Here is a 27,932-nt window from a genome sequence, read left to right as displayed (position 1 = left end):
ATTTGAAATTCCCGCTTATTTTGGTTCAACTCGGAATAAATGGAATGAACCGCTCTGGACCAATCAAAACGTCTGGTTCAGAATTTGCCGTTAAGATTCCTTCTGTTCGAAAAGTGGAATAACTGGGAAAATGTAGCGATTTGAAACTGACCGCCCGGTTGCTGGGTTGTTCGCTTATCAAAATTCGAGAAGTCTTACTGTGATTGGCTCTGCGAGGTGAAGGACGTCAATGGCTCGTCACGTCATTGGCTCTTGAGCTTTGACATCAATGAGAACCAATAGTTCATTGGTTCACATGTGCTAAGACTGGGGTCTTTCCATCCCAGAATCCTCCGCGCGATCATAATGTCCATTCCGTATTTCTCCACTGGGCTTGATCTAGTAAACAAACCCTGATAATAATGTTCTAAATCAACTAATTTTTTACAGAAGGCTCTGTCGATGCTCCCAGTTCCTAGTTTTGGATATTGATACTTTTCCCAATTTTCAGTTATTTTGATAATAATTTCAAAGTTGGGTTTTCCTCATCACTATTGTTCTTCGTTTCCACCCTTTTCTGTGCTGAAGTTTGTAAGTATGCCTTCTCAATCCGTACGTACCCTCAAATATACTTTTTTTTAGTATATCCTAAAATTTACCACAGCTCAGAGTATATTACGATGTAATTTAAGGAAGTTTGTATCCTTCCCAGTACTTCTAACCGAATTTTGCCTTTGGAAAGGCTCTGCATGGACAAGCAGGACGTGTGGATGAAGTTTAGCTGTTTGACGAACTACATGATTCGTCAGACAAGTCAGACAAACTACGAGTAATAGAACCTAACCTAACTGGATGGCAAACACTCTCTGAACTTTCGCCGGATGTGTCCCTAAAGTTAATATCAAGTAAAATGATAGGTTTGCTGCATTTTGAGCATGTTGTGCTGATTAGAAGTAGTACTTCCACTGGGAATGAAGTTAAATGCTCAGCGGAGGGCACTCACCATTTTTCTGTAGGTATTGACTGCCTCTATGCAGCTAGTGAGCTCCTATGAAATACCTGTGGAATTTGAAACTTGTCGCTTTCCCAGTAAAGTACCCCTAGAGTGACTCCCGAAAATGTTAACTTATTCTATAAATTACTCCTGTCATGATTATTTCTCTCAGTTTTGTTTTAAGGCACTCTCCCACAGACTGATACAGTTGTGATATCACTGAGAGAACAGGTCCCTAAAATCTTATTGGTCTTTCTAACAATGGCGATCCAACAATAACATAACCTGGCCTTCAATGGACCAAAGGGAATAAACTGGTACTTAGATTTCTGTGTTGTATAGTTGAAGCAGTCCACCATGCTACCTAATTTTACAAGAAACTTCTTGCATCTGCAGTGTTTATTAATTAAGGCTCATGTGTCTTTTACCTAAATTGCACCAGACACAGTATGATCTGTTCCGCTTTTTAAGATTCAGAAATTATTGATCATCATTTGTTCAATCTTTTGTAGTGCCCTGTAATATTTCGCTGAAGAGTACTTATCCAGTGGGAGTATTGCGCTTTTTTGCCTCAAGACTGTCAAACTATGATCGAATTGAAATGAAATGCTGTTGAAGTTGGTGGATTGCGATCAGTCATATTTTGAGAGATGATCTGATCAGGTAAGTAAGCAAAGGAACAGTCCTTGTAGACTTATGATGCATGTTGTATTTACTCAGGAATTTTTGTTAGCATTCTTATTCAACCATGACAACTAGTAAAGACCGAGGTAAAGCTGCCCGTACCTCCCAGATTGAACTTTTCAAGCAACCAGAAATAAGTTCAAAATAATTTCTTCCTGGTTTTTACTTGAAGACCGCAAAAATATTTCAAAGAATAGGTTTATGAATCATCTGAATGGGTCAGTGGAGCCTATTTCTTTTTAAATTCATTTCCTTAAAGTACTGAATGAGTTGAGACCTCAGTCACTTTTCCTGGAATTTTTCTCTACTCAAATCGACAGAGAAAATCGATTTTGAAGTTGTCATATTCTGGACTCATTTGAAACGATATTTTTGGCAGTTTCTTATTTCTTAATTGACAGAGGCAAGCAAGGGAGTCTACATTTACTGATTGGCTAAAGCTCTGCCAAAGACATAATTTAGTTATGTCATCACAGCTTTCGGCCTCTGGCTGGTCAGATTTGAATAAACTTTATCTCTCCTTGAAAGTATTTTTTCAAACTTTTTAATGGACTTTTTGGTTTTTTTGTGAAATGTAACACTTAGAATAATTGTTGGATACAGTGCACCCAGATATATTATGCAACTGACCCAGTGACCCATATTTTGCCTTTAGTGTGAATATTGAATATTCTAACTACTGAATTTTTGAAAAAGTTGATCTTGCCCAGATTTAAACCCGTTTCTCTCAAAATGACTCCTTTGTGTTTTTCAAATTTGAAACAGACAGGACTAACTCACTGCAACAGTAGTATTCTATTGTCTTTTTTTTTTTTTACTTCAAGCAGACACAGATAATCTGAGTTGTCATGAACTCTCTCTAATTTTCAGATTTCTCAGCGAATATCTTTGAGAATGTTCCCACTGAAAAATCATTTTGATAGCAAAGTAATATCCCCCAAAATCAGCATATAGCAATCCTTCTATCATTTCCTGACGTGAGCTCTGTACGTACACTAGCAAAAATATGGATTCACAAGAAGACAGCATATCTATTGTTTCTCCTGAAAGATTAACAACTCCAGTAAGTAAATTCCTAATTGCAAATATTTTTCTTTGACCTGTTCATACACAAAAATTTTTGTTTTCATGCAAGGTCCTCTCATTGAATATTTCATTTTGGTAGCACCATTAGAAAAGTGGCAAAAAGAAATAAAAACTTCTTTCGTGATATAAACATTCATTTTTCTTTTAATTTTGTTCCTCTGATGAGCCTTAAATTCTTACAGTAATTTAAGTAGATTATTGGATTCCAACATCAAGTTTTTGAAATAGCATTTGGTTTTAGGCAAAATTAAATAATCAAATCTGACTCTAGTAGTGTGATAATGTGGAAATTATAATATGTACATTTTCATTAGATTATGTTGTTTTAAATTGTTTTCCCTCCAGAAAAAAGAATGTGTCCAAGTTGTTGTTCGATGCAGACCAATGAATCAAAAAGAAGTTGAACAAGGATACAATAAGTGAGTACATATACCTACTTTTTTTCATTTCATTTTAAGTACACAATTTACATTCTTGCTTTTACAGAGATCTTCAACACCCAAACATCAAAACATCTTTTTCCTCCAAAGTCAAGTCAATATCTAAAACAGCTGCCTTACTTAATCTACCTGACTTTAAGCATAGATTAATTTTACTCTTGCATGATGTCAGTTGAGAAGGATGTGGCATTAGAAAAGGGACATCACACTAACAATTAGTAGTTAGGAGCTGTTCACTTAATATGTATATAATGTTGAAAATCAGATTTTTTCACCCCTCCTCTCTGTAGCATACCGGCAATAGGCCTGAATCCCCCACAAAAATTACATGGTGTTCTGTTTGATCCCCCTCAAATTGACATTTTTTGATTAATTTCGGACGAAACAATGCCACCTTGATTTACCACCTTGATGATTTCTATCTTAAATTTTAGAATTCCCTCCTGCAATGCAAGCTCAGACCTTCCTCCAGTGTCAAGTAATCTTTGAAAGGCCCTTTAAAGTTCTAAGTAGCTCCAAACAAAATTTGTCAATTGCTGGAGTGTAAGCGTTAAATCAAAAAAGGGGTAGCCTCTTCGCAGGAGACAAAAATACTCATCAACATGCTACATATAGTGGTGTCTCAATGAGATGCAGCTGAAAACACTGTTTTATTTGTCACCATCTATGAACTCCCCTGTTCACCTATTCTGCAACGGAGGTCGAACAGCTCTTTAATTTTTAAACAATCAGTTCGAAGGGCGGGGGAGCGAAATGGAAATTTTTACCGTAGCCTCCTATCCCGTTTGGAAGAAGATTCAACATTCAATAATAACTAATCTTTGTCTTTTAATTTTCAGTGTCGTGGAAGTTTATCCAGATTCTTCGAGTGTAGAAATCATTAACCCCAAAGATGATAACATGAAAACCAACAAGAAAGCTTTTACCTTTGATGCTGTGCATGATTGGAAGTAAGTTAATGAAAGTAGTCAACAATTTTTCAGCTCTCGGCCAAAGAAAAAAACGTAGCTGAACATCTCTGTATTGTTTTAATTTTCTCTTTTAAGCCTTTGCACACACTTTCATGAAAATTTCAGGAATTATTGTCAGTGACCAAAGAATTATCGCGTAAAATTTTCAAGGGATTCTGTTCATTAGTTTCTCTGCAAAAAATTGTATGAGTTTAAGAAGTTTGGTAACACAGTACCTAAACACAAGTGGCACATGTGATACTTTGACCAGGAGGTAACAAACTCTTCCCATACTGGATTTGGAAAATAAGTTTATTTTAATTTTTTACCAGATGTTTTTTTATCATTATTTCTATAAATATTAAAAGCAGGAATGCTGTAGCAGTTCTGCACTGTTCTTAAACAATTCCTAAAGTTTTGTAATCGAAAATTTGCATGCAGTCACCATTAGAAGTTATGTAGATTTAGCGACCAGCAGAGCTACAGTGTCAGCAAAAGCGTATTCAAAGAATCCTGTGAGGCACAATTTGTAACACTCAGGCAGTGTTTTTGCTACAGCATCATTGAATGATAAATGTGTCATTTCTTGTTCTAAAACATGTAAAAAAAAATGAATAGGGAAAGTTCTCCCAGTCATTACTTAAGAATGTATCCTGAAGTAAAAGATGTTTATATCTTCAAAGAAAGATTGTCTATAGAGAGCGGATAAAAGTGAAAATAATACTTCTTTACTCTTTACTTTCTTTTGTGCATCATCTTTTTCACATCATTCAGAGATAGGAAGGTTTTTGCTAGAAGAGGCAGAATTAAAATGTATGTTCCTACATTTAGCTAGGTTGTATATAGGTTCTATGATATTTCTTACCTTTTTTATGCAACTGAAGCTAATAATAAATCTCAATAATTTCATTTACAGGTCAACTCAGCAATCAATTTATGATGAATTGGTACGCCCATTAGTAGATTCTGTTTTGATGGGATTCAATGGAACTATTTTTGCCTATGGACAAACTGGAACTGGAAAAACATACACCATGGAAGGTAATCAAATCACACATTTACTTAGGCACTGGGGTGCACAAGCTACCTGAAGTTTCGATCCCAGGATCGCAGCAATTTTGAGGCTAACCTTGGTTTGTGCGGCACTTTTAAAAGCTGATAACCTTTGGTTTGGTTTTTTTTTTTGCTCAATACTTTGAAAAGGTAGAGTAAATTGTGCCTTATGAGGTGAAATCAGGCATTTTGCCACAAAATTGAACATTTACTCCTAGGAAGCTGGAAGTTCATAAATACATAAATTCCGAATGTATTAAGACACATGAAAGAATTTAACACTTTTTTATGCTCATTATGATTTTTAACTAATTTTACCAAACAATCTTCTCTTCCTTTTGGTTTAGCACACATTTACTATAATCCTATCGTATAACAACCCATGCATGACGGTTTTTGTTGGACCGTAATGTACTGTCTCTTGTTGTCCATTCCTCCAGCAGAAAGATAATTTTTTAACCTGGATATTTGTTTGTTATCTTAAAAATTTTTCCAGTTATTCTTTTGTTTTTTTAGGTTGCAAAGATAACCTTAAAGCAAAGGGCATTATACCTAACTCTTTTGAGCATATTTTTAGTCACATCTCTAAATCGCCTAATACTCAGTTCCTGGTTCGCTCATCTTATTTGGAAATTTATCAAGAAGAAATTCGGTAAGTTATGAAAATGTTGCCGGAAGAGTTTTAAATTATCACCCTTTGTCCTTTAGAAGTATCATTCAATGCAGGAATTTAATTGAAACCTCCAAAGTGAAGAACTATGTTTGCTAAATGACTAATCGTAGGATTTCTTTTCTTAGTCACTATCATAATGTACTGCAAAGTCTACACCAGCCTTTGCACCCTTTTTTTTAAGCGTGCCAGTAGGGCTCGCTTTTTGAAATCACTCGGATGTACCGTAGTACAGCACACCGACCAACCCATGCTATTCAGTGGGCGGTCCAAATATTTTTTTCCTCGGACCTGTTTTTTTTGTCTTTGAACCGTCATACTGTCAAGCCCTAATGGTCATTTCTTAGAAAACGGAACGAACTTGCCAGGGGAAACCCTTAAGAATATTTTCCTGTCAAAACCGTATTATTTCATTCGATAGAAACCTCGAATAAGGTTTTCTATCCTAGAACAACTCAAAGCTAGAAGCTTCTTTCCCGCCGCAACTTTTTAGCCATTGAGCACCTTGTGCTGATGTTAAGTCTACTATAGTCCATTTCATGAAATCTGAGACTTTGTATTCAGTATTAAAATCCATAAATTGGCAACGCATCAGTCTCTCACGCGATGACCCGACTTTTTTCGATCCGGCACCTCTTTTGTTCACGGACGAGAGGCCGACAACCCGTCCATTGTGAGGGTAGGAACATGAGGCACCCTTTATCCCTCCTTAATGACCCCTAGTACCCAAACCGAAATTTCTTTGCTGTTGCCGTTGAAAAATTTATCTTTTAGTGTAGAAAAGTTTCATCTTGAAATTAAGATGAAAGCGCACTCAAATTCCGTCCAATTATCTGGATTTCAAGCTGATTTATGGCAGTTTGCTGCAAATCGCGGTTGTGCTCAAATGCTGCATATCAGCTTAAAATCAAGATAATCGGACGGATTCTTTAAAATTAATTTACATTCAATGTTCATGCATCAATTTTCTCTCAAATTTAGCAAAAAGCACCAATTGATACAAATAATACCAAAATATTATGTGTCCAATATCTTGGTTATTTGGCACGCTTTTCCAATATAGTCATGTTGGAATTTTCTTCTTGTTTTAGCTGGATCACACATTCCTGTCGTTTCTCTGTGCCATTCCAGCGGGCTGATTGTTGAAATTGATAGACAAAGCTATAGACAAAGAAGACTTAGGGAGTATGGAGCGATCCTATTGGTTGAAATGGTTGGTTCCTATGGACTAAGGGAGAAAATGATAAACTAACTCTAGGGTCTCTCAAGGGTTGCCGTTATTTAGTCTATCATCTACCCTTTTTGTCTATTGCAACCTCTCGCTTCCACCAATAGGATCCCTCTATATCTCTATTTGTCTTCTTTGTCTATGGATTTGTCTATCAATTTCAACTATAAGGCCTGCATACTATCAGGCCGCTGAGCCATGAATATTCATTGTTTGAGCCTTATGTGTATATTCAAGCTTTTCAAGTGCAAATAATGATGTGTATCTTAATGTTTTTGTGTTACCGATAAAATGGCTTCATAAGGAAATTACATCAGTAAGTAAAGTTCTGTTTATTTTAATGTTCCAGAGATCTATTGGTGAAGAACCCTGAGAAGAAGTTAGAGTTAAGGGAGAATCCAGGTTGTGGAATCTACGTCAAAGGACTCAAATCCCAAGACTGTACCAGTATTGAAGATATCGAACGAGTCATGAGCGTTGGGAATTTGAATCGTACCGTTGGGTATGTCATTCTCTCCTCCATTCAGTTCGCAGTTTTTACTCAGAGTTTTTCATTCCATTGAAAGACTGAAAAGATGACACGATATGACTGATAGTAAGAGCTGTCTGAACCTTAAATTTTTGATCCGAATCAAACCTTATTCTTGTCAATAAAAGCAATCATTAGCAAAAATTCTGTTTAGAAATTGAAGAAAATCAGGTACTAAATTTGCTCACTCAAATCGGCCCATATCAAAACCTAACAAATCCATTTCTCGGAAGGTTGTCGACCTTATAAGAATGCCTGTATTATAGAACTCATCAGGCAATGAACATGTTCGGGTTTAATATCCACCAATTCTTTTGATAGATCAGGTTATCATCACAGAAGGGTTAATCATATTGATTTATTTAATGACATTAATTCAAGAGCAACATATAAAGTCCACAAAAACTACTGAAATTTCAAGGACACTTCTGTTTCTAAGATTTTTCATGTGTTTCATGAAGCTGAATTCACAATTATTTCAAGTTATACCACTTGTTAGTTACACTATAATACACTATCCTGATCCAAAAAAGCCGAGCATGAAGTACGAAAAAAGTAACATTCCTGTTAAAAAGTGACTTCTCGTTTGATTTTCAGAGCAACCGATATGAATGAACGAAGTTCTAGATCCCATGCCATCTTTATGATTAGAATTGAAATGAGTGACAATAGTTCCTCAGATAAAGTACGAGTCGGAAAACTGAATTTAGTAGATTTAGCTGGTAGTGAACGGCAATCCAAAACTGGATCAAGCGTGAGTATTTTATAGTTCTTTTTCTCCTTAAAAAACAAACTCCTTGCACACAGGAAAAGTAATTTCTACAAAAATGGGGCTCTGTGCTAAGCTGTGTTCTTGCACAGTTTTGACTTGTGATTCATGTGCATATTTGTTTTAGATTTGTCAGTTCAGTTGTTTCTGTCTGTTTTGAGTGACCTGAGTGTTCATTGCAGGAAAAATGTTTTTTCCTAAGGGAAAGCATAAATTCAGTGGTAGTATTGGTTTAGCATAGTTTCCAGTCAATAATTTTTAAACCAAGTCAATATTTAAAAACTGACCGTCCAAGACTTTCTTCTCATGACCGACCGTATGACAACAACCTGAGTAAGTACTTTTGAAAGTAAACAAAGGAATTAAATTTAAAAAAATGAAATGAAATGTAATATCATTCAGTGTTTGAAACTTGCCTCTGAGTTTCAGGAGCCATGTGGCACATCAAGCTTGATTTTTAGGGGCCAAATTCACTCTTTGCCTATATATCTCAGCGCATTTAGTGAAATGTTAGATGCAAGATGTTTTAGTTGCAGAACTAGTTGCTGTAACTTGGGGAAATTTCGAAAATCACCAAACAGAAGAATTAGGATTTTTTTTAGGGGGGGGGTGTAATTTTTTAGGGGCCTTGTTGGTGTAGAGCCTTCATTTTTTAGGCGCCATGACCGATTTCTTAGGCGCATTTGGCGCGTTGGCGCCTGTGAGTTTCGAACACTGTTATCATTTACCCCAACAAATGACTCATTTTCATTTTTGTCCACAGGGAGGCCGTTTGAAAGAGGCAAGTAAAATAAATTTATCTCTCTCAGCACTTGGCAATGTTATCTCAGCTTTGGTTGATGGGAAAGGACATCACATTCCATACCGAGATTCAAAATTGACTCGACTGCTTCAAGGTATTTATCAGCTTGCTGATTGTTATAAGGATTGTTTGTAAGGATCACACTCATTATTGTAAGGATAGGTTCAGGTTGTGGGGAGTTTTCCTTAGCCGCTGGTGACAAGGTTTGCCCAGAAAGAAGCGTAAGAGAACCTAATCTAAATAAACAAACAATCTTGCAAACTTTTTCTTGCGTTTGATTTCAAACATTTGTGTCCTCCTTATTTGTTTATGTTGAAAAACGGAAGCTTTGTATCAATGCAAATCATGCGTAAGGAAATTTTGTAATAGTTTGCAAACTTGTTTGTTGATTTAGATTAGGTTTTCTTGCCCCTCTCTTTGGGCAGACCTGATTGTCAGTCACTAAGAAAAACTATTCACAGACGCTGATTAAAACCAACAACTTTTCGGTAAAAGAACAAAAATTATCTCCTACCACAGGCATTTTCTTAACATAAGTAAAGTTGAAGATGTACGATTTTTACAACACTGAAATCAAGTTGGTTCCCCTCTGCTAAGTGGGATCCATGTATACCACCAATTTTTAACTAATTTGACTCATCGATTTTAAGAGTAAAATATTGATTTGAGACTCCTTTTATTTTTCATAGATTCCTTGGGAGGTAACTCAAAAACTCTAATGATTGCTAACATCGGTCCTGCAAGTTATAACTATGAAGAGACGGTCACAACTTTACGCTATGCAAGTCGCGCAAAGAATATTCAGAACAAACCAAGAATCAATGAAGATCCAAAAGATACATTAATCAGAGAGTATCAAGAAGAAATTAATAGATTGAAGGTAAGTGAATACTGCATCACATTACACCCCTCCCCCTAACAGTAAAAGTCTTATACTGTCAGGCACAATTAATAGTTTCATAAAAAAATAATGAAATGAGAAGCCGGGTTCATTTGGGAACCGGAAAGGCTAAAAGCCCCAGAGAACAGATGCAGACCTCTGAAGAGGCAAGATAGCAAAGTGATGAGATCTGAACAAAAACTCCATAAAAGTACGCCGAAAAAAATGCGACTGGAGGAAAAAGTGAGAGGTTGGATGGAATAAAAATCGGCGACTGGGTAATAAAAAGATGGAGCACTGGCAAGCCTTCCAAGATGGCCCCTCATCAGTTAATCATCGGTCTTAATGAGAGGGTTATGTTACCACAGCTCTCAAGATGCCTCCATAATTCGTAACAACTTTTTTTCAAATTTTTATTTGGTACCTCTCCTTACTTGTACTAAACTGTTGATGAAGAACAAGTTATTTCTTTGTTTGCTAGTTTTTTCCTTGCAAAGTTACAAAGTCTAGCTCCTCTTGGTTTTTGGTGTCTTGTCATTGATTTTATAATTAAATTAACCTTCCTGTTTTTCAGAATATGTTAGCGGACAAAATGGCCAAACATTCAGTAGGATTTAAAAAGACCAGAAAAAGGAAAGATGATACTATCTCTGTCACCAGCCTCTCTTTTGAGGACATCTGTAAAGCGGAAGACGATAACATAAATAAAGAAATTTCAAATATTATGTCTACGGATGCGACAGACTCGGTAAGATTTTACTTTTACCCCTAGAGAAGGTGAATCAAATGAAGGAACCTGTAGATACCAAGGAACGCAGCACTGGCTAAATCTCTTTATTATCTTATGTGATGTTTTACGACGGCCTGAGAACAATGAGCTTTTAAAGCCGAACTTTATAAGTGGCGAATCTAGGAAAAACGATGCTCTAAAGTGAATTTTTCACTAATTTAATGCACTTCATCTAGAAGATATGTTAGTGCTCAAGGAGAGTTCCTCTTCCCTTGCTGTGCGATGGTGCGGATAGTGAGAAATGCATCTTACAACCTCGTGTCAACTGCTTGAGAGCAGTGGGCTCCATATATCTGGCACAGCAGCAGTGCCTTGTCTCTTTTAGAAAACTTGTGTCAAAAGGCTGAAAAATTATCTTTTCAGTTCTGTTTTTCTCGAACTTGGCGCTTAGAAATTTTGATTTTAAAAGCTCATGGAGGCCAGGAGGTCGTAAGAGCTAATCTACCAAATAGTTACAAGATTTAGCTGGTGCTAAATTCGTAGGTTTTCCGTCTAGGATTCTTTAACTCCAACCAGTCTTCGTCATAACAGTTCTTTCTTAGTAGATTCGAAATTATGGAAAACCAGCCAAGACAATTCAATTCCCAGTCAGGTTTGTGTATCTAATGTACAGTCTCATTGTCAAATCCTAAAAACTAGGTATGTTCGATCCTATAATTTATATTCTGTTCAAAATCTGCAGTTCAATTCTCAAAAGTTTGAACTGAGAGGTTTTGCTCTAACAGAGTTCTCAGGCTTATGTTCCTAAAATTTGAAATGTGTATATTTTTCAAGTAATTGTTCGAGATATACTTCAACTCAGCAGCCGGTGGCAGAAACCCATGTCATGCAATCAAAGTAGAGCTCTCAAAGTGGCCGACAATCTTTGAGGGTCACGTGACCCCACACTGTGAGAGCTGTTCTTTGATCGTCTGAAACAGGCTAAAGAAAATTCTATAAATATACAGAAAACAAAACCTGTGGGTAACTAGACTAAAACAAAATTAAAAGAACCTAAACATTTCAGCTGGAAATCCAGTCATCCTTAGTTGGATATCAATAGAAATGAATTTTAAATCTCCAAAATACTTTTTCATGTAGTCCATTTGATGAAATGGCCTACTTCATATCACGTGTGATTTTATTTTGTTTCTAGGAAAAATATGTCATGATGGAGGAAGTTGAGAAGAAGAAAAAAGAACTTGAGGCGGAGAGACAGGTGACAGAAGAACTAGCAATGAAACTAAAAATGATGGAATCAAAACTTATTCAGGGTGGTAAAAATATTATTGATCATACAAATCATCAGAAGCAACTACTCGAGAGACACACAGCAGAAATCAACAAGTGCAAGGTTAGTGTGAGGCATCCTTAAAAAATAATCATAATTTTACCCTTAAATTTAAAAACTGTTTTAAATTTTTAAGCCGATACATCCAATGTTTTACAACCAAAATTTATTAATTAAGACTTCTTCGCATAACCTTTCAGGTTGGTTTGATCATTATCCTAAGTTACATTGAAAGTATCAGGATGATAGAATAGTGCTGGGTCCAATTGCAGCAATGAAAACATTGCACAAAATTACAAGGAAACATTCTAATTAATTTTTTTTAAGGAAGTAAGAAACAATTGCATATTTTAAAATGTTGCAATTGAGATACGCCTTTTTTCACCTAGCTATTAGTTTGTAAAATTTCTTGAATAATCTTATTGCATCTTTTCATAAAATATTTTGTGCTTTGAAAAATATCTGCATAACTTCAGAAAATCAAATTGACCTGATCAAACCTCTCGATATTTGTTTTATTTCAAGAAGAAGAAATTCAATGCTGTTAATCTGTTCATTTATTTGTAAGAACAATTATTCTGTTATGGAAAAGCATGAAAGGAAATCCGATTCTTATAATTAATTCAACTCTGTTTTTCCCCTTTTTTCTAGCAAAGAGAAGCGGAAATGAGAAGAATGTTACGAGAGAAGGAAGAGTATGAACAAGAGATTCGAGGAGTCTACACCAATCTAGTCAATGAATGTGATATTAAACGAAAAAAAATTAAGAAATATGAAACAAAATTGGAAGCCATCGTACAAGAAATCAATGATTGTAACGATCAGTATTCTAAAGACAGGATTGAGCTTCAAACTATGGAAGAAGCACTTACCAAGTACAGACTAAGTTTCTTTATTTTTTACCATCCGCATACTTTTTTTTGAACTTTTCAACCATTTTTAAAAGTAAATAAATTTAAAATTATTAAAAGTAAAATTCAACAAACATGGGCATCTCATTTGATTTCATGTAGCAGCACAGTGTTGATATTTGAGCCCAAAAAGAAGCACAGAAAAAACTTAAGGCATTGTGAGTTCTACTTAATGCTCCTTGAGATTACTACCGCATGCAGAAAGCGTACTGAAGCATTTTCTCCTCATCATTAAAACTCACTGTTTTACCTATAGCTTAACCTTTGTTTGATCAGTACATCTGTTCTGCCTTCATTCATCATCTGAAACAGTTCACATGATTCTTTCTTCTGCTCTTGTTTTATTTTTTTGAGGGAAACTAACCAACAGAAAAGAAACTTCTCTATCAAAATTTTCTGTAAATTTTCTTTACTCAACTGAAAGAATTAAATTTAATCGCAAGGAAACCCTCAAAAAAAAATTAAAAAAGGATCATTCATTTTTAAAAAATGCAATTGCAATATGTAGTTTTCGAACTTAACATCGTAATATTAAAGTGTTTTAGACTGTTTGAGACCTAGGTCAATGTAGGTCTAATGTTTTAAAAATCGGGAAAAAATACCTGATCAGCTCTCTGTGATTTTGCTTTTGATTCTAAGAAGGGCGACATTCAATTAAGTGAAGGAGAACTAAGCTACTTTGTTTAGCTCTGTTTCTATAGTATGGATATTGCGATGAAACAATACTATTTTTGGGGAAATAGTATGTCCTTTGTTGCAAGGGGAAACTACCTATCTTGTGTTTGTGAGAGTTTAGCCAGTGCTTGCTTCTTAGGAAACACAAATTTCTTTGAAATTGTGCTGTAGAATCGTGATATCTGCTTGTAACGCTACAGCTACAACATTTTTAGCCCTCAAATCAAACGCAACTTCATCTTAATTACAATCTAATTTCTGGAAAATTGCCCAAGAGCTTTAATTAAGAATCAGAAGTTTAGTCATGTTTACCACAGCTCAGGGAATTTCGAATGTCTATCATTCAAATTTTGTAAGTTTTTTACTTTTTTATAAGCCTCCCTTTCTTCTCTGTTCCTTGATATATTAATTTCAGTGATGAATAGCGTTCTTTTATGTTTACAGAGATCTGAAGAAGTGGCATTTGGTGGCAGAAAATTTCGTGCCTCAAGAGGAAGTGAAGAAAGTGATTGAAACCAGTTTCTATGATTTCAATGAGCAAGAGTGGAAGAGCAAAGAAGAAAACACCAACAAAATAGATAATGTAGAAGAATATCTTCCTAGGTTGACTAGTTGTGAGCCAAAAATTGAATTTGCCAATAAAACTTTGGAATTTGGCTCAAATGCCAGGTATCCGGTAGGTTTCTTCTTTTGTAACGTTTTAATTTGCTAAGACTGGTATCTAAATTAAACCCCTTTTAATTTTTCCTTTCGCTATTTTGACACTACTTTATCAGGGCCTTAAAATGGTGGGAAACCGGTATTTTTCTGGGGGAAAAAAAACGGTAATCTTACAGAGGAGTTAGTATTATGCAAAACTAACATCAAATTCAATTTCAGCGTTCTAAAAAACCCCTGAGCTATCCTTGGAGCAAATTGATCAGGATATTGGAAAAATACAAATTTATGAAGTGTTGCATTGATTTTGACAAACATAAGAAGCAAGAATAAAAGAGAAACTGAAAATTATCAGGATATCTATTTTCAAATAGTATTCAGTGTGAAGGGTCAATCGAATAGTAGGAGTTTCTGAAAAGTATGTGTGTAGTTCCTTTTTTACCGTTTTATTCTTTATGAACCTGACCCATTATATTTCTGATATTTGTTCAAGGGCCATCGAATTCTGAAACTGGATTTATACAAGATGAAGAAAACAACCAAAGATTATACCCATCCTTCTGTATCGCCAGCTCTACTCTCTGTTCTTGAGTCTGTGTTGCAAGAAGACGACTTGGACTTGGATGCATCTAAGTTTGCACGTGGAAGAGTTTTTGATCCGTAAGTTTGTTTTATGGCCTCTTTATATTGATGTCAACGTACCTTTATATGTTTTTTTTTTTATTTGTTTGGATTTTTTAGTCATGGTTATTTTTACCACATTAGAGGACTTTTTATGATAAAAAAAGAACTCGATCTTCTTTAAGAATCATGGTGTCTACTTATCAGGTAGGTGGCACAACTGTCTGTTCCAGGATTTATTGGTTTTTAAAATTTTGTGTAGAAATATTTTTGCAGCAGTTAGTGTGGGATTTTGCTAACTGCTTTTCATGAGTAAACTTTTTCCCGTTTAAGTTGCATCTCGTTTGCTAGCCGCTGTCCATGAGATCTCGCTAAAAACCTATATTTATTCAAAAGTTCTATTTCAGTGTGAAAGATCAATGACCAACCAGAATTAATGTGTGTATCAATGTTTTATCAACTGGAAATTCTATATGTATGGTAGTAAAAAAACTTTATGGTTGTGTATCTGAAGTAGAACATCATGAGGATGTCATCTTTTCTCAAAAACATCAACAGAACTAAAACTTTTCATTAAAATACGAAGGATGAATACAAGGAAATAAAAATACAAAAACAGAAAACCAAACTACCTTAAAATTCACTTGTCTTGAGCCGGCAGTGGCCGAACCTGTCAAACCTTTTAATGACTTAAAACCGGATACCAATGAGTCCCACCAACCTCAGGTTTCCTTTTTTTAAAAAAATATAGTATTTATCTGTGAGTGTTTTTATTTATATACATATAAAATTTGCAACCATCAAAGTAACTTGTGGATCAATATCTTCTGGTAATATTTGCTCTGCTCTTATATATAGCTTTATGGGTTGTGTTCTGTCTGAACTAAAATCCAGTTATCTTTTCATTTCAGCAACCGCAACCTGATTGCAAAAAACGAAGGAAGGGCGGGGGCACAAAAATATCCAAAAGCCCGAGGTCTGGTGAAGAAATAGTGCTTTCCTCCGCCCTAATGCCGGTTTGGTTGTACGAGTTCTTTGTGTCTTTAATTTCCATTGGTTACTCGTTATTTGTTCTAGTTTTACTATTTTCTCTTGTTTACTTCATTATGAAAAATTAATTTTTCTGTTCCTTCTAGCTTAAGTCATCTAATTAATTAGAGCATACTATCAATCTTAGTCATATAATTTTCCTTATCTTAACGCAGAGGGGATAACTAGTTTTTGATTTGAGCCGTTTCCTAGGGCACTTCAGCAGAGTACATCATCGGATAGTTGGTGACCTATACGACACTGAACTTTTAAAAGTTTGATGGGTTTTGACACAGTTTGATCAAAAATAGATTTCATCAAATTTTGATGGAATTTGAGCATGAGTTTGAAGATAGAGAATGAAACGTCATGGTAAGGAAGTAGCGCTTTGGAGCGTCTTCTGAAATGCAGCTGTGTAAAATCAGTCCTTTTCTTCTCAATTGAAGCCTGCAGTTATATTTCATTTTTGGAGATGCAGATCTGACATGTTTTTTCAATTAAAGATCTGAAGGTTATTATTCCCTGAAAGTTTTGAAGATTATATGAAGGAAAAATTATCGCAAATTTCACAGACTTTTGATTACCAGTCCTCTAGACAAGGCATCCTCAAACCTATCCTCTCTTCAAAGATTCACGAGGCAAACGAAGCTCACAACAGAAAGTTTGTCAGTCAACTCCCAATCAAGATTTAAGTGTTTACAAGTAACAACGTTCAAACAGCAAAAATACAAATGACTTCATCTGTATAATCTAACTCATTCGATCTATGTTAAAATACTCGTTAATATCTCGTTAAGAAATTGGTTTCCAAACTTTGTGTTGCTCGAATTGTTTCCTGTGTATAATTTTGAAGAAAAATTGTGTGAATAGTTTCTAGTTCGGACCTTGTCTAGTAGCTCATTATGCAGGTTTATTTCTCTAGAAAAATGTAAATTAAGAGCAAAAATTTTGCAACATTGTAGCGCAGATTTATGCTTTTTACATTTACTTCAATCCATCAATATACTTGTTGAAATCTAAACAAGCTAGCTGTGCGAGGTATTTTTGAGGAAGAAGTGTTTCATACAAGTGAGATATTTCTTGGGTAAAACCGTCTATAATTTCTAGCTTTCATTGATTGTCTTATTCCATATTCTGTAAATTTTTCATACAAATAGAATTTTTGTATACAAGAATTTTTATTTTACACATTGATAAAAATAGTCATGCTTTGATTAATTTTTCAAACTCTATTAATTAGTGTTATGTTACTCAATGATAATTTTAATGATGTTTAAATGGAAGTCTTAACTTACTGAATAAGCTGTCTTATCTGTTGAACATTTCAAATTTTGGTTCTGTATTTTTCCTTTCAACAATAATCAAACATGTTGGGAAGCAAGACTTTCTCACAGATAGGGCAAGTCACTATTAGTGTTCAATCAAATCACCTATATAAAATACATATGAGCTATATCAAAACAAAATATTCAAAATCAATAGAAAACAGCTGATAGATTTATTCATTACTAACTTATTTGTGGTGGCCGTATTGTGTCAATGATTAAAGCTAATTTTTCGTTTCCTCTTTGAGGAAACACCCTCGCACTCTTTGAGTGCAGAACCTCAAATCCATTTCACTCAAAAATCGAGTTCTATAGCCTTTGAGGTGACAATTGGTCAATCTGTTGTGTTTGTAAATGTTGTAATTTCCAAAGTTTGATTGAGCTAAGCAAAACAGTCACATCCACTTTTCAAAATCTCATCTCCTATTTTAATATTTTTAGAAGGAAACCAACCAATATTTTCTCTTAAAATTTTGTGAAAATAACCCTCATATGAAAAAGAAAAATGGCAACAATCTTCGAATGGGGATGTTGATTGGTTCTCTTCCAAAAAATTTAAGGAGACGAGATTTTGAAACACTGCAGTGCAGATGTGACTGATGTGCTCAACTCAATCCAATTGGTGCCTGCGGTTTTCCCAATTGATCATTGAACTTTCAAACATTTAATTTAATCCAGCATGCTTCTAAATTAATCTTTTTATCCTCAGATACTGTATACATGCTCAAAAATTTTACTGGCGAAATGATCCTCATTGCCTTGTGATCATTGCTTTATCTTTAATTTTTTAATTAACGTTTTTTCAGTTTCCAAGAAATCATTTTAAATGTTATGTTGTATGGATTATATGTTTTCGTTCACCCTCTATAGGATCATATTTCAAGGATTCCAGTATGATAAGTTTCTCTTATGTTTTTCTCTTTTTTTCTAGTCATAAATTCATAAAAAAATTATTTTCCAACCCAGTAGCTTTATGAATGTTTCTTTTCAAGTGATATTATGTTTAAGATCTAAAAGTTTTTAACTCTGATTTCCTTTTTTTCAATTTTATGTTTTATGCAATGTTGAATTCAAGAATTCCTTTTTTTGCATTTATGTATTATTTTGCATTTGCTGTGTTTTTGCTCCCTTATTTTTAAGTTTATTTACCAATGCAGTTCATTTAGAATGATTTTTTTGTTCTATTTCCTTCACATACGGAATAAAATGTTATTAGTTTTTTAACCTATTTCGATTCTAATTCCTCCTCTTTAACCCAGAATAGTGTATCAAGTATTTTATTTGACGTTTTTCCATTTTCGAAGAAAAATATGTTCTTTTTCATGTTAGTATCAGTCTTCATTTTTAGGTTAATCAAATGAACAATTTTAAATTAAAATTGCTTAATTCCAACTTGTTGGCTATGGTCGAATGTAAATCGATTAGACATACTTAATAATCAGCAAGGTCAGCTCATCATTAGAGAACTTACGCTTGACTGGGACCAATCCACCTGTTAGTCTCTGCGCATCTTATGAGATCTGCCCGATCCTAACCCATATGACGTAGAGACAGCTCCTCCCATAAAACATGCATGGCATTTAAAATTCTCACTCTTAATGCGCATAGTGGTTTCAAAACTTGCCTGTGGGAAGTATTGACTCATGTGGATTGGTCTTGCGCTCGATTTATGGCTCAAGCCAGCAGTAATTAATGTGAGAATATTCGACAAAATTCAGTTCCTAAGCTGAAGGTGGTAGAAAAAAAGGGCAGATGCTTAATAAATGAACCGCTGATGAATATGGCATGAATTAAAAAGGAACATCGGTTTGAAAAAAATTCAAGTGTATATTTTAACAAAGAAATGCAAGGAGATGATCTGGGTATAAAATGTACAGGAAAGAAATGGAGGTACAAATATTAAAATTGATCAAAAATAAATTTTGTTACAATTATTGATTGTGTATTGAAAAAAGAGAGGCAGTAGAGTTGAAAAGTCTTGAAGTACACTTAAAATAACAGTAATTTGGTGGCATCATGGTTATTTTTGATTCAATCTCATTCAGTGATCACAACAAAGATAAAGCTGAAGACTGATTTTCATTCGCAACGTTCAAGATCTTATCAAATTCGTCTTTAATAAGTTTCAGGATGCAGTTGTTTTCATAGATCATCTGGAGGAAAAATAAATACATGCAACATATTACCATGTAACATCTAATTAAGCAGTGAAAATATACTAATATGTTATGAAAATTTAGGGGCTATTCATAAATTACATCATGCTGAAAATCTTTCTTTCACAACCTCTCCCCCTTGTAAGGCACCTATGACACAAGTCTGCACCTTCCTAAGAAAAAATTCGTGACACTTTGTTCAACCCTCTTCCTCAAATTGACTGATGTGATGAATTTTGGATAAGAAATTGTCACCGTGCGTTAAGTTTTCATCTTAGATTTTCAAAAAATGGACACTACGCGCTTAGTCACGTGTTGCAAGATGCATACATGAACGCCCCCGCCCCCTTCTCCAAAATGCAAAATTCAAAGCATAAGAACAATTCAAATTTTTAATTCAATTCCATTGAGCCTGATTTTGAAAACTAACCTGTGTAAGGAGCAAAATAAAAATAACTCAAAGGACAAGGAGAAGTACAAACATCTTACCCTTTGTCTTTTCAAATTACTTATTAATTCAAACTGTTTCTTGACCAAACTATTGAGATCATGTATTTGCCTGGTTTGTTTCTTGATGTACCCAGCCAGTTCATCTGTCTTCTTTCGACAGGCGTCCCTCGTCTCCTGAAAGTTAGAGTTGAAATTTTAGAAAACAATTCTGACCTGTCAAAATTGAATTTTTAACAGACACATTTGTTTGGAAAATCCGAGATATGGTGTATTGAAAAATGTATGATGTATATTTTTGCATCGTATTGGCGATTCGTTGAGGCCCCTTACTGGTTCGAAATTTAGCAGGATATCAATTTAGATACGGTTACGTGTGGTTGGGAGAATAGGTCGGCTCTCAAAGGAGCGGGCCCCAAAATCTGTTCACGCAGAACACAATTTTTGCAACAAACATCATTGAAAGTAACTTTTAACCTAGATATTAATGTTTTTCAATGCATCAATTCACACTTCCTGCTCAAAAGGAAAACTATATTCTAACTGAGACAAATCACACTACCATGACTGTCTCTGCAGTATCAGAAAACATGGCAACCTCAATCTTGGCGTTTTTGCTCAGCTGTTGCACATTGTTAACAGTTTGAACAACAAAGGGCGGAGAGGAAACATCGACTGATTGAGAAGCTTGCCAAAGCCACTCTAGGGCACAATTTGATTCGCACAGACTGTGGTTTTCCTGGTGAATAGGTAATTCAAATTGTTCATGACCAGTGATAAATATAAATTGGTGGTGAAACTGTAGAAATGCGTATCTTGGTTTGCGGCGTCGCAGACTTTCTGTCATACTTTATTTCTTACATGGAAAACTGACGAACATCATTTTTTTAAAATTACAGTGATTTTTCTTCCCTGTATGGAGAGTATGCTGTGAAAACTTCAAGCCATAATGTTGGTTCCGTCTTCTTCAAAAAAATAAAATAATAGTGACAATTTCCAAACACCAATCCAAGATACGTATTTTTGCAGTTTCATCGTCGAAATGTTAATATTTTTATTGAGAGATGATTTCAGTAAGTTTTAAGGCGCAAATCGTTTTCTCTGAGAAATTTTGAGGATTAAATGTTATTCAGAGTACTTGAATTTGTACCTTTTCTAATGGTAAATAATTGCGCAAAATGATTCTCTCATAGCAATGACACTAAGCATTAATAAATGTGCGTTGTTTTATACAGAATTTTAATCGGATGTAGTAAGCTATTAATTCTAAATGCTTCATCATTTGTCTTACACCCTCGTCTGTTGAGAGTTCATAGACCAATAAATACAATGAGATGAATTACCTTCGTTGTAAATTCGGATTCTTTGATCGCTGCTTGTAACCGCTCATTGTCTAGAGTCATTTGATTAAGCTTCATTGTTTGATTTGAGTAGCTGACTTTCAATTTTTTCATTTCTTGATTTAGTGTTCCCAGTTGCTGAAAAATAACGAGAAAATATTAATACAAAATGTATCACTTTTAAATTTGGAGCAACCAAGAGGTCTATGCTGAGGATCATGTCCGCTCAATCAGCAGTTTGCTCAGGGGATTGCGTATTTTCATTTCGAGATTAGCAACTAATGCATATTTCAGTCAATAGTTTGACTGTCCCTTTCGTGACTTATTCATTGAATTTCACAGTCATTAGCATAAAAAAAGAACCATAGAAAACAAGGGCGACAAGATTTATGTCTCATGTGACCTTATGGAGTTAAAAATTAAGAAATATGTATTTACTCACTCACAAGCACCATTCATATTGTTCGAGAAAGGTGATTCTAAAATAGCTCTCAGTATATTTTTTGGAGTTACCAAATTTCTCGAATTTTGGATGAAAACTAAATGCAAAGTATTATCTTTGAAGTTATTCAATTTCCCGAATTTTCTGACAGATGAGAACAATAACAGATGCAAGAAAAAAAATTTGATTCAGTTTCACACCATAAAAAATGGACAGGACACTGAATAAGAATATGCGCAAATTTCTTATACAAAAACAACAAAGTAGTTCATAAGCAAAAAACTGAATCACCTTTCAAGCCGCTAAAAAAAACAAACAAAAAACGAAGAACTACAGTGCTTTGAGAAAAATTAAAAATCTAGAACTTTTCAAAGTTATTTAAGCTGTGTCTTTGGATACTGATGAGCCATGTGCAGACTTCGAATTAATTTAAATCACCTTTTTCAGAGACCTATTTTCTGCATCTCTGTTATGTAAATTAGTGGTTAATTTTTCAACATTCTCTTCTTGTTTACGTAACTGGTCCTTCGTTGTTTTCATCTGAAGAAGAGACTTGGCTTTTTCTGACTCTAAAAGTTTGATTTCTTTCTGAGCGATCTTCAACTCTTGTGCCTGAAAAAAATGAATAATATGTGATCAGTGATAAAGCAAACATAAGTTTTACTTCCAGCTTGGTTTTTTTCCGCCTATGTAACTGTTTCTAGGAGCAAGGGCGGATTTGAAAAAGGAATCTTTGCATTGTTCTAAATCATCCAATTGCAAAGAGTTTACCCCATACTTCCTCTTGTCTTTCTTTTATTTCTTTGTCTCTTTTGCCTATGAATTATTGTATGTAGGTGCTTCCTATTCAAAAAATAAGTAGATGATAACGAGTTAGATGTGCCTAATTTTTTTAAGTCATTTTTTTAAAGTACTGAGCTCTTAATGTTTTTTCGGATTTTTGAATGCAAAGGTTCAACCAAATATAAATTAAACAGAGTGAAAAACATTCAGGTATATAGACAAAGTAGTTTTAGCAAGTTGGCTCCAGACCTCTTTCTTAACTTTAGCCTAGTAAGAGCCAAACAGCACCCCACAGTGCCCATTCGTTTTGTAGCAGGCCAGCAAAATAGCACAGGTGCTGTGTCTACAACTCATTTGCTTCATTATCTATTTAATTGTTTCTTATGCAGTTTTTTGGGTTGGCAAAACTATTATTCACGGATCTGGGTGCTTTCTGAGAAACTTTGAAACCATCCTTTGCAACTCACACAAGAAAATTTTAGACGAATAAAAACAGAAAAAACCTTCGGGTTTACAATAGAAAAATGTATCAACAGTGTTTAGATTTTCTAACATACCACATTTGAATAATCCGAACGTAGCTGCTGAACCTCTTTTGTTAGATTTGTGGATTTTGCATTGAGCAATCGAAGTTTAGCTTCTTGGCTCAAAGATGATTGCTGAATACCATCAGAGTCAGTGCATCCTTCTAAAATCAACCTATGAGAGGGAAATTGTTCCATGAAAGTAGGGAAAACATTACACAGCACTATATAAGAAAAGCCCTGTAACTTGACTAAGAGTAAGAGGCACACAGCTTGCTTGACATCCATAATTGATTCAAAATGGACCAGACCAAACAATGCTCTATGCAGAGTGTATTGCAAATATTACTTATAGCACTATAAACTTCCAAAAACATGAAACCAAGGTATCTCAGTTAGCGGTGTTGTAGACTTCCTGTCATACTTTATGTTCTGATGAAAAACTACTCAACGTCATTTCGTCGTTAAAACTTCCGTAAATGTTCTTCTCTGTGTGCAGAATATTCTTTGATGATTTCAAACCATGTTTTTGGCTAGGTCTCCTTATAATAAATAAAAAAGGAGTGGAGATTTTGAAACACCGCAACCAAGATACACATTTTTGCAGTTTCACCATTGACGTAGGTAATAATTCTTTCATGGCAATATTTGTGCATACATGTAAACATCATCTCAATTGAACGCGGTGAAATTGTTGATTCTAAATATTTCATTATTTGTCTTTAACTCTAGCCTGTTCAGAGTTCATAGAACATGAAATATTATGAATTATAAGATATGCACTTCTGCAGTTTCACCATCTTCTACCCATTTTCATGTTCTATAATTTCCAACCTATCGATGGCTTAAGTCGAAAAATGTGCATCTTAGATTGTAAAGTTTTAGGCTTCTGCCCATTGTTTATTTTACTGAGTGAACAATAAACAACAGTTTATACTGATATCTTCTTTACCTATTCTAAAAAATACACACAAAATTGCGAGAAAACATTTCTAGTTTCCCTGGCAGAAAATAGAGCATAATCAAAATTTTTAAACATTGCCATTAAGATATGAATTTTTTGTATTTAGCCATGTTATGATACACTGTTATTTAAGAGAACCTTGTAAGCACAAAAACAGAAATACCTGGAAGCTTTAAGAGCTGATGAGGCTCTCCCAAGACTTAAATTTGATTTGGCAACAGCAAATTTTTTAAAACTCCTTGAAACAGGCAAAGATTTTTGAGAGGTGCCACTCTGATTTCGGCTAGGAGGTAGCGTTCTGAAGGATGGGGACTTATGTAGATTTGAATCATTTATTACGTTTTCTTCATAGCTGCAATAACTCAATTCAGGGCTTGATATGCTGGAAAAGTAATAAAAGTCAGAATAAGAGAAGGAATTCAAATTATTAACGATGAAAAAATGAAAGGCAGACAAGCATTTTTTTAGAATACAAAAATCTAAATCATTCGTAAAAAAATGTTTTTCTTTTTTTGAGCTGACAATACTTCCTCTACCCGCAAGGGGAGCAAAAAATTTGAGGGATGTAAAATATAGTTAAATAATGATGAAAGTGCTGAAGTCCGGTGTTATAAGTACATCAAGTAGGTATTGTCAATATAGCCGACAGGGTGCTTTGATGTCTCATTGAGTTTCATTTATCTTCAAAAAAAAAGAAAAAAGTATTTAACCTTGTATTTCTTCTTCCCTTAGAATGTATTGCAGGCCTTTAGCCTTCAGCTGGGAGCCTGTCAGCTTTCAGTTCCACTTTAGGAATGAAGTAATATGTAAACTCGTTTTATAAAAAAGATACAATCGATATATGTAAATTATATTGATTAATTTATCTCTGATAGCAATTTTCAGTTTTCCATGAATTTGTTAAGGTTTTCATTTGTTTTTTCTTGTTCTAATTCAGTTTACACTAGATTTTGACCAATCATTCAATAAGTGTAATAGTGTATTACTGGCTTCGGCCAAAGACCTGTCAGTTTTACTGCCTACCGGAAGTGCTCCCTTTTTTGAGGTGGGTGGGTAGGAGGGGGGGGGGACATAATAAAATAAATAATTGCATCAACTATAAAATAAGGTCATTGCTATTCTGGCAGGCGAGTGCTAAAAAATTGTAAATCTTATGTGTGGCAAAATTTAAAATTGAGATAAACTCAAAACTCAAACACCCTAAAAAATCAATAGTTAAATTCACACAAAAAAGCTCATTTCCTGAGAACTTTTTAAAGTTCAACCCTGCATACGTGCAGGTGCAGCTATTAAGACGATATAGGTGCTCTCCAACATCAAATTTTCCACTACTCTACTTCTAATTAGTGCAGCGAAGAGATTTTTAACTTTACATACCTCAAGTCGTCACATTTTACATCAAAATTACTCTGTGAAATAAAAATATAGAGATTAGGATTACGACGACAAGGACTTCCGCACTAAAATAACAACCATATTTTGCAATTATTATTAACAAAACATAACAAACATTATATTTTGTATCTGTTTCTTTGAGGTATACAATTGTTTAAAAATGTATTTCTCGAGAATTATTTTGATGGGGAATTTTGGAAATTTTCATGGAAACAGGATATACTTAATCCATATGAAGGGAAAAAAAGGGGAGAGGAGTAACAAGAGGCAGGAAAGAAAATGTGATTGATGGTATGCGCTTGTTTCGTGACCAAAGTACCTTTTTTAAACTGGGTCCGATGTATCTTTTGCCGTTATTGTTGGCGGCACTTGGCAGCTCTGAATGCTGGAAATGGCGCAGGGGGTTCCTAAGCTGTTATCGATAGTTCAAGCTTCTATGGTGACATAAGTCTTGTTTTAATTGGGCCTAATTCAGTCTATGGGCCACTATTAAATTAGTCTATAGGTATCACAGAGAGGTCCCATGAAGTTTGAAATGGAGCTCTTGCATGTGCCAGAGATTTACAATTCAAGTACTTTTTCTTATATTAAATTTAATGAGAAAAATAATGATGCCACTGGTTTCCTCTGAAACGAACTTTCAAGCTCAAAAAAGCTCTTACAGTTGAGGCCATAATGGAGGGGATTTGCCACGCTATGCAGAAAATCAAACTCTATTTCCAATCTAACTCCAGGCATATACAGGGAGCAAATACATTTTGCACTTGCTGATGTATTAGCTCCTTATCTGTGCGTTAAGAATTTGACCAGATATAGAAGTGGACTTTCAGCATTGCGAGGGGGATCCTTTGTATTAACGCCTCAACTTTAGAAGATTTTTTGGAGTTTGAGAGTTTGTTTCAAAGAAAACCAGTGGCACCATTCTATTTCTTGCGAAATTCTTCATACGAATGAATATTTAAAAGGCAAAGCCCTGCGGCATGAGAGCTCCATTAAAGTTAATGCTGAATGTTTGAGAAAAATTGGTAAGGATTTATTTATTACATGTTCACATAAATTTAAAATGCAGTCAATCAGATTTACATAGTTGAGTGATATATTCTTACCCCTTTAGTTTTTATTCTCTCCATGAAGCACCTGGTTTTCTTTTCGAGTTCGTCATTGAGCTGATGCAACGCTTTTTCTTTTTCAAGAATATCATCATTCAGACTTGATACAGCCTCCTACAAAAAGTTAGAAAATACATTAAGAGGTTTTTTTGAGAGATCTGAGGAGATGGCAAAACAAAGGAACGTGGAATGAAAAAATTACTGAACACAAATACTTCGGCAAGACAGCTCAGGCATATTATCAGAATTGCCTTTGAAATAGCGTATCCCTTCAATACAATCAACAGTTCACTTCCAGAGACAAGACAAGAGAAGGCAGTCTAACTGGAAAAAAGCAGCGAACAATTATATTTAAAATGAAAAAGTGATTTTAATATTTTCATCTTATAATTCTTGTCCTTCGGAACAGAATTCAACTAATATGATTTGTCCTAATGGTGAACTTCATCGTAACTAGTTTTTCTGTCTACAGTCTAAATCGATGGTGTAAGTTGGCAATCATATAACTCGGTTTGCAACGTTACAGACTTCCTGTCATACTTTACTTTTTAAACGGAAAACTACTCAACGGCAATTCTTTAACACTGCTGTGATTTTTCTTCTCTGTGTGAAGAAAATTATGCATAAACTTCAGGAAACAATGTCAATTTGTGCTCCTCTAAAAAAATAACATAGAGGCGGAGATTTTCAGACACCACAAATGAGTTGTGTGATTGCCGACTTACACCGTCGAAATGTGATAAATTGATATTTTTTCAGACTCATTGCACTGCTTCTGTCAATAACGTAAATGGAAAAAAAATTATAAAATTTTGAACTCTTCTGGTAGAGCTATGAAAAACCTGTCCGTCAAATAGCCCGTGTGTTGGATGATTTATGATAAAATGATACTTTGTAGTGCGATCTTCAAATCGCAAAATCAGCACTGGTGATAGTCTTACGAAAACAAGTCACCATATGAAAAAGCAGTAGAGGCAAAATGAGTTCAGATAGCAGAATTCAGCCCATTTGTATGAATATTTTGGAGTTGGTGTCAGATAAATCAATTTAAAAAAAAAGAAGAAAAAAAGTGACTTTTTCAAAAGCAAAGATCACAATGATATGAGCATAATCTCACCATGACAATGGTAAAAGCTGTCTGAGGGGTGGAGAGTATTCGTTGACCTCGGCTCAACAAAATTGATTGAAAATAATCGCGTTATGGTTTGAAAAATTCATGGCCTCAAGTTTCAGGATTTTGATTAACTATAAATGAGCATAAGTCCCGTAATTTATTAACTTTAATGACTTTCAGAAAACTTTTTCACCAGTCCGGCTCCCGAAACTTTTGAATTTGTTTACAAACAAAATCATATCTATGTTGCCAAAGTTCATGCATATATTTATTTTTAGAATATTAATTTAGTGATAATTTGAAATTATTTTATTTA

General features: G+C 34.6%; 2 protein-coding genes across 2 annotated transcripts; one reads left to right on the top strand and one right to left on the bottom strand.

The window, feature by feature from the left end:
- Window positions 1–343: 343 nt before the first annotated feature.
- Window positions 344–18,570, top strand: LOC109034974 (kinesin-like protein 68D). Its single transcript, XM_019048416.2, has 17 exons — window positions 344–570; window positions 1,486–1,636; window positions 2,528–2,720; window positions 3,089–3,162; window positions 4,023–4,133; window positions 5,050–5,174; window positions 5,703–5,838; window positions 7,434–7,586; window positions 8,211–8,367; window positions 9,146–9,278; window positions 9,874–10,064; window positions 10,639–10,812; window positions 11,990–12,187; window positions 12,776–12,999; window positions 14,155–14,386; window positions 14,861–15,027; window positions 15,900–18,570. The coding sequence occupies exons 3-17, from the start codon at window positions 2,664–2,666 to the stop codon at window positions 15,979–15,981; spliced, it is 2,214 nt and encodes a 737-aa protein (XP_018903961.1). The 5' UTR covers window positions 344–570; window positions 1,486–1,636; window positions 2,528–2,663; the 3' UTR covers window positions 15,982–18,570.
- Window positions 18,571–19,149: 579 nt separating this feature from the next.
- LOC109034975 (uncharacterized) lies at window positions 19,150–27,477 on the bottom strand. Its single transcript, XM_072303785.1, has 9 exons — window positions 27,457–27,477; window positions 26,500–26,616; window positions 25,376–25,407; window positions 24,162–24,380; window positions 23,068–23,209; window positions 22,166–22,339; window positions 21,289–21,423; window positions 19,988–20,122; window positions 19,150–19,495 (listed from the first exon to the last, which is right to left on the bottom strand). Exons 1-9 carry the CDS (start codon window positions 27,457–27,459, stop codon window positions 19,391–19,393), a joined length of 1,062 nt encoding a protein of 353 aa, XP_072159886.1. The 5' UTR covers window positions 27,460–27,477; the 3' UTR covers window positions 19,150–19,390.
- Window positions 27,478–27,932: the final 455 nt, after the last annotated feature.

This window comes from Bemisia tabaci, chromosome 8 (assembly GCF_918797505.1).
Source record: "Bemisia tabaci chromosome 8, PGI_BMITA_v3".
NCBI lineage: Eukaryota > Metazoa > Arthropoda > Insecta > Hemiptera > Aleyrodidae > Bemisia > Bemisia tabaci.
This window is presented reverse-complemented; position numbering and strand designations above follow the sequence as displayed.

Bases quoted from the DNA above. Each gene is read 5' to 3' on its own strand.
- LOC109034974 (XM_019048416.2), top strand. From the start codon at position 2,664: ATGGATTCACAAGAAGACAGCATATCTATTGTTTCTCCTGAAAGATTA. The intron at 7,587-8,210 runs GTATGTCATTCT...TTTGATTTTCAG, and splicing joins AATTTGAATCGTACCGTTGG to AGCAACCGATATGAATGAAC. The intron at 9,279-9,873 runs GTATTTATCAGC...TATTTTTCATAG, and splicing joins ATTGACTCGACTGCTTCAAG to ATTCCTTGGGAGGTAACTCA.
- LOC109034975 (XM_072303785.1), bottom strand. The intron at 25,408-26,499 runs GTAAGAATATAT...TTTATTTCACAG, and splicing joins AGAGAATAAAAACTAAAGGG to AGTAATTTTGATGTAAAATG. The intron at 21,424-22,165 runs GTGATTTAAATT...GTTATTTTTCAG, and splicing joins AAAATAGGTCTCTGAAAAAG to CAACTGGGAACACTAAATCA.